This window comes from Mycteria americana, chromosome 9, assembly GCF_035582795.1.
Source record: "Mycteria americana isolate JAX WOST 10 ecotype Jacksonville Zoo and Gardens chromosome 9, USCA_MyAme_1.0, whole genome shotgun sequence".
Classification (NCBI taxonomy): Eukaryota; Metazoa; Chordata; class Aves; order Ciconiiformes; family Ciconiidae; genus Mycteria; species Mycteria americana.
In genome coordinates this window covers 35731951-35738139 of record NC_134373.1, presented here as the reverse complement: position 1 = coordinate 35738139, position 6189 = coordinate 35731951, and the positions used below count along the sequence as shown (strand labels likewise).

At 46.8% G+C, this 6189-nt stretch overlaps 1 protein-coding gene across 1 annotated transcript; it reads right to left on the bottom strand.

Moving 5' to 3' along the window:
* Window positions 1–364: 364 nt before the first annotated feature.
* LOC142414250 (G-protein coupled receptor 39-like) lies at window positions 365–5488 on the bottom strand. Its single transcript, XM_075511233.1, has 2 exons — window positions 5429–5488; window positions 365–1375 (listed from the first exon to the last, which is right to left on the bottom strand). Exon 2 carries the CDS (start codon window positions 1364–1366, stop codon window positions 365–367), a length of 1002 nt encoding a protein of 333 aa, XP_075367348.1. The 5' UTR covers window positions 1367–1375; window positions 5429–5488.
* Between the last annotated feature and the right edge of the window lie 701 nt (window positions 5489–6189).

Sequence of the window (6189 nt, the reverse complement as noted above, 5' to 3'; positions counted from 1 at the left end):
CAGGGACATGCCTTCAGAGTGGGACAAGCTTCAGATCTTGCAAGACAGTCTTCCCTCCCATCAAGAGCCTTACTAAACATGCACGTATTTGTAATTTAATGGGAAAACATGCAAGTAGAGCCTCTTTATATCCAGGTAACCGTTGCCTATTGCTACCCCAAAGGTCAAGCAGCGACATCCTGTTACCCATATTGCTGCATGTAGGCATGCAGCATAATCAAACAACATAAATAGCAGACAGTAAATAGATTTTTCCTTCTTCTTCCCTCCCACCTGTTCTAATGACAAAAAGAGTGAGTCAAAAACATGCAGGGAAATAGAGTTTCTTAAAATATATCATTGCAACCAAAAGTATCCCTCTCCCTCATTTTGCACCAGTTTCAAACCATACATGCCCCATTTGGGGGAACTTGGTGAGATAAAATGGAGGCTTCTGGGTTTCCTCCCCATGTGGAAAGGGGGCAGGGAAGGGGAGGCAGAGTAGGATGGGGCTCTTACCCAGGAATAAAATGATCTGTCTTCTGGAGCTCTTGGCCTCCGAGCTCTCACTTTTTCTTAAGTACTGCTTCTGGTGTCTTAGTCCGCCCTTCACTGCCACAGTTCCTTCCTTGTGGATCATCAGGGTTTTCATCATGCTGTGGCACATGAAGGTGACAGATCCCAGCACTATGATGTACACAGCAAAGGCGCTGAAGATGCTGGCCTGAAAGACAGACCACTTGGAGGAGAGGCTGGTACAGATGGTCATATTGTGCTTCGGCACAGGGAAGTGGTGCCTGGGTGTAGGCTTGACACAGGCAGTCATACCTTGATAGCCCTCAATGGTTTCCAGGGGATATTCTGTGCCCATGGCAAAGAGCAGGGGCAGAGCCACTATGACAGATGTACCCCAGACAAAGGCGATGAGCAGCTTCACTGTGCAGGGTCCAGAGACTGCCTTGAACCTGAAGGGGTGGCAGATAGCCACATACCTCTCAAAGCTGAGGGTGGCCACATGCAGCACAGTGGCATAACTGCAGGCTTCAAAGAGGAAGGAGTAGAGCTTGCAAGCCATGTTGCCGTAGGGGGTGGAAAAAGGGCTCCAGATGGCACTGAAGAACTCCACGGGCATGCCCAGCAGGATGACCAGCAGGTCAGAGCAAGCCAGGCTCACCATGTGGTCCGTGACCTCCTTCTGCAGGTAGCCTTTCTTCTGCAGGATCCTGGTGGCCTTGATGGTGATGCTGTTGCCCAAGATGCCCGCAACAAAGATGCAGACATACAGTAAGGCCAAAGTGATCTTGATCCAAAGAGACACCTCAAACTCAGGGACATGGCTGTGGTCAATGAGATGAGAACAGTCTGAAGCAGATGTCTGTCCTGCCATGAGCAGCCCCTGGGGGGAGGAAAAGGGAGGAAGAGTCATCCTGCCCTCTCTGACGTTCAAATTCACAGCAAATAGCTCCTTTCTCGCTTTGCTCCTCAGACCGAGACGTGCAGGTCAGAGCAGTCAGGTACAACAAACGCGCCTCAACTAGCCACACCTGTGAGTTTTGTTAGCAACAGCCACTGAGTCAATAAGCCGAGTGGGAAAGTATTTCAGCTCTTACCTATCTTTATGGCAAACACCTCTTGCTCCTTTTGGATTTTCCTCCTCTTTTCTCTACTGAGTGAAGCTGCCCGTTCTCCAGCCCTTTGCAGCGTGAACTGCTCTCCTTTCAACGCTTGCCTCTTCCTCTGCAAGAAAAGGCAGCTTTTGGTCCCAGGACCCAGCAGGACGACGTCAGAGGTTCTGTGTGGTTATAGCTGCTTTGTTAACCATTAACCTAAATCTTGGCTATCCCTAGTCACTGGCAGCAAAGCAGGTTTAGAAAAAAAAAGAAGAAAAGCACCCAAGTCTGAAATTCACTTCCTGTAATAGGAGCTCCTTCTCAGGGACAAAAAGAGGTGTTTCCGCTAAAGCTGTTAGGTTGGCGGGGTCAGGCTGAATGTGTGAACAGGCGCTGAAGAGAAAGTAACATTAACTGGGCTTCAGACTTTACTTCTATATGTGCTAATGCCAACATGCTTCACTACTTTACATTTTCTTTAATGAAGACCTCAGTATCTGCCACAGCAGTGTTTGTTACGCAGCTTGTGCAGACTGATTTACATGAACAGGAAGTTCTGGGTTTTAGTTGCTGCTGATGAACCGGTACCTTCTTAAAATAACTGTTTAGACTGTAAAGAGTCTTCTCAAAAGCTATAAAATAAGTTGAACTCTAGATTTAGACACATTGATTGTCTCCCTTTAAATTTCCATCTTCTCATGTTAGATAATAAAAATAATGAAGTTAGTAATCCCAATCATGCTCATGCTTTCATAGAATCATAGAATTACAGAAACATAGAATCATAGAATCATAGGATCATTAAGGTTGGAAAAGATCTCTAAGATCATCGAGTCCAACCATTAACCCAACACCTCCATGCCTACTAAACCATGTCCCAAAGTGCCACATCTACACGTTTTTTGGACTCCTCCAGGGATGGTGACTCCACCACCTCTCTGAGCAGCCCCTTCCAATGCTTGACCACCACTTCAGTAAAGAAATTTTTCCTAATATCCAGTCTAAACCTCTCCTGACACAACTTGAGGCCATTTCCTCTTGTCCTATCACTTGTTCCTAGGGAGAAGAGACTGACACCCACCTCGCTACAACCTCCTTTCAGGTAGTTGTAGAGAGCAATAAGGTCTCCCCTCAGCCTCCTTTTCTCCAGGCTAAACAATCCCAGCTCCCTCAGCCACTCCTCATCAGACTTGTGCTCCAGACCCTTCACCAGCTTCGTTGCCCTTCTCTGGACACGCTCCAGCACCTCAATGTCTCTCTTGTAGTGAGGGGCCCAAAACTGAACACAGTATTCGAGGTGCGGCCTCACCAGTGCCGAGTACAGGGGGACCATCGCTTCCCTAGTCCTGCTGGCCACGCTATTTCTGATACAAGCCAGGATGCTGTTGGCTTTCTTGGCCACCCAGGCATACTGCTGGCTCATATTCAGCTGGCTGTCAACCAACACCCCCAGGTCCTTCTCTGCTGGGCAGCTTTCCAGCCACTCTTCCCCAAGCCTGTAGCGTTGCATGGGGTTGTTGTGACCCAAGTGCAGGACCTGGCACTTGGCCTTGTTGAACCTCATACAATTGACCTCAGCCCATCAATCCAGCCTGTCCAGGTCCCTCTGTAGAGCCTTCCTGCCCTCAAGCAGATCAACACTCCCACACAACTTGGTGTCATCTGCAAACTTACTGAGAGCGCACTCAATCCCCTCATCCAGATCATTGATAAAGATATTAAACAAGACTGACCCCAACCCAGAGCCCTGGGGAACACCACTTGTGACCAGCTGCCAACTGGATTTAACTCCGTTCATCACAGCTCTGTGGGCTTGGCCATCCAGACAGTTCTTTACCCAGCAAAGAGTACACCCACCTAAGCCATGAGCCACCAGCTTCTCCAGGAGAATGATGTGGGAAACAGTGTCAAAGGCTTTACTAAAGTCTAGATAGACAACATCCACAGCCTTTCCCTCATCCACTAGGCAGGTCACCTGGTTGTAGAAGGAGATCAAGCAGGACCTGCCTTTCATGAACCCATGTTGGCTGGGCCGGATCCCCTGGTTGGCCTGCACATGCCTGTTGAGCGCATTCAAGATGAACCGCTCCATAATTTTCCCCGGTACTGAGGTCAGGCTGACAGGCCTGTAGTTCCCCGGATCCTCCTTCCGGCCCTTCTTGTAGATGGGCATCACATTGGCAAGCCTCCAGTCGTTTGGGACCTCCCCTGTTAACCAGGACTGCTGATAAATGATGGAGAGTGGCTTGGCAAGCTCCTCTGCCACCTCCCTCAGCACTCTCGGGTCCAGAGTAGCAGGGGATGAAAATGTACTTCCCCCCTCCTGGGTCTCACCCCAGGGGGAATGAATTTAATGCACTCTTTAGTTTTAGTTTCAAACCATAGCACTGAAGGCTCCCAAGGTAACCCCTGGAAACATTTAATTAGAGGGTGTGTATATGGATTAGAAAACCTTTAAATTACAATGCAAAACAGCAGAACAGCTTTTGCAGTTATAATCAAGAGAGAGGCCCAGTACAGTGATCTGCTCCAATACCAAATCTAAGAACAGTGGGTTCACAAAGTGATTTTTATTAACTAGACAAGCTCATGTGACACTTTCAGCTCATGATAAAAGAGAAACATTATAAAGCTGTTATTAAGCAGTCTCCTCACATTCAGTGGTTATCACTGTACCTCAGCAGCCCAAGTATATAATGAACAAAAGATGCCCAAAACAGGATAATCAGCACCTGTTTCTATGCATTATTTATGCATTCCTGTTTCAGAAAAATCACCTCAAACCTTGCACAACTTCAGGCCCTGTAGTCCCAGTCATCTTTCCTTATGTTTGATAATTCACATTTGTTCTGCTCAGACAAGCTTTCTATTATTACCCAATTTCTTTCACTTAATTTTACTTTATAAAAGTGTGAACAAAGATTACATATGCATGACTGAATTGTGGAAATGAAGCTAATTAAAATTTGCTGCTTACCATCAAAAGGGAAAAAGGGAGAGAGAGAGCAAAAGAGAGAGAAGGCCCAATAGGATTAGATCTCCCCGTTTTTTCCACACCAATTATAAAATGCAGAACACAATTTTGCAGTTTTCAATATTATCTTTAGAACATACACAAAGTTTATTAACTTTCTAATAAAGAGCTGGTGCCACAACGGGGATAGGAAAGAAACAGACAATTGTGGATACTCATAGACTGAGACAATTAAAAAAAAATCTTACGTAGGTTATTGGACTAGATAAATCAGCAGTGAGTATTCCAGAGATAGGTATAAAATCCCTATCATGGATGATTATAAAAAAAAATATGTTCCTGGAGGGAGACATTTCTCCCCAGCTAAATGTGCTTAATGCCTCTTTGCGGCATGGAAGTTGAGAGCTTGTGGTCTTTACCCTGGTGGATATGATACCAGTTTATAAACTTATGATTTGTGTAATGGTCTAATTTTAGGGATTTTGTTAAGTTTTTCTCGATATCTTGTAGCAGGGAGTACCACAAGTTAATTTTTGTGTTGTTGCCTTTCCCTTAGCAGTTTTGAAAGTGAACGTGGCCTGTGTAGTTGTACCTGGGAGAACGCTCCAGGGAGTCCCTCCTGACCCATTTTGTTGCAGTTGCACACCGTGACTTCAGCCCCCAGCACCGAAGAGGAGTCAAGAGCATTAAGGATAGAGATCACTGTATTTCTTTCTAAAATCAGCACACATGGATGCTGCACACTGCAGCAAATCACTTGTCAGCCCCTTGGTAAGAAAATAGAGCATCCTGAAGATGCAGACTACATGGGCACAGGGTGGCAGCTGGCTCTGCACACCACTTGCTCGGCCACAGTCATGCTCACCTGAAAGCTTGCGGCGATGCAGTTGTTGGTAAGAGATGACAAGTGGTGGGAGCCAGAGAAATATCGAGATGGAGCACAGATTGTTGTCGCTGTAGTATATAAGGTGATTTTTCACTTTCAGAGATAATAAAGCTGCTGTGATCATCCGCCCCAGTTTGTTATCCAACAGAGTCTACAAGGTTTCCTGAAGGGCTCTTTGCTTTCTTGCCTGATCCTTGGATAACACTCTGGTGAAAGGCCTTTTGGGGCAGAAGAAAGCAGAGCTTTATCGCCCATCCTTTCAGCCACTGCACAAAGCTCACCTTGTGTAGTTCACCATCTAGCAGCCCGCCATGCCCGTGGACCACCGGCTGAGCTGAAGGGCAGGAGGGGCTGCAAGGCACTTAGTCCTTGGCCAACTGCCATCTCATTAAAAGCCAAGTCCCCCAAACTCCTGATGAGGTTGGGCCCCCAAAAGTGGCAGTTAGCACAGGTTGTAGCTGGAATAATTCTTGGAAGAACAAACTCATCTGACAGATGCTGTTGCATTTTAGGTAAATGGATTGTAGATTAACCTTTTCCAGTGTGCAGGAGTATCGTATGGCTACCGCCTTACAAGTGCACTTTCTTCCCCAGCTGCATAGTGCCAGCCCATGGATTGGCTCGGGGTGCCCAATCTGCAGAATCGCTCTACGGTTATTTCTCAATTACCATATAGCACGGCAGCCAGGGTGCTCTGATTGGCAGACAGCCATTGCCACACTTGCGTTATCTCTGCAGAA

Excerpts from the sequence above, each read along its gene's own strand:
- LOC142414250 (XM_075511233.1), bottom strand. The coding sequence starts at position 1,366 with ATGGCAGGACAGACATCTGCTTCAGACTGTTCTCATCTCATTGACCAC.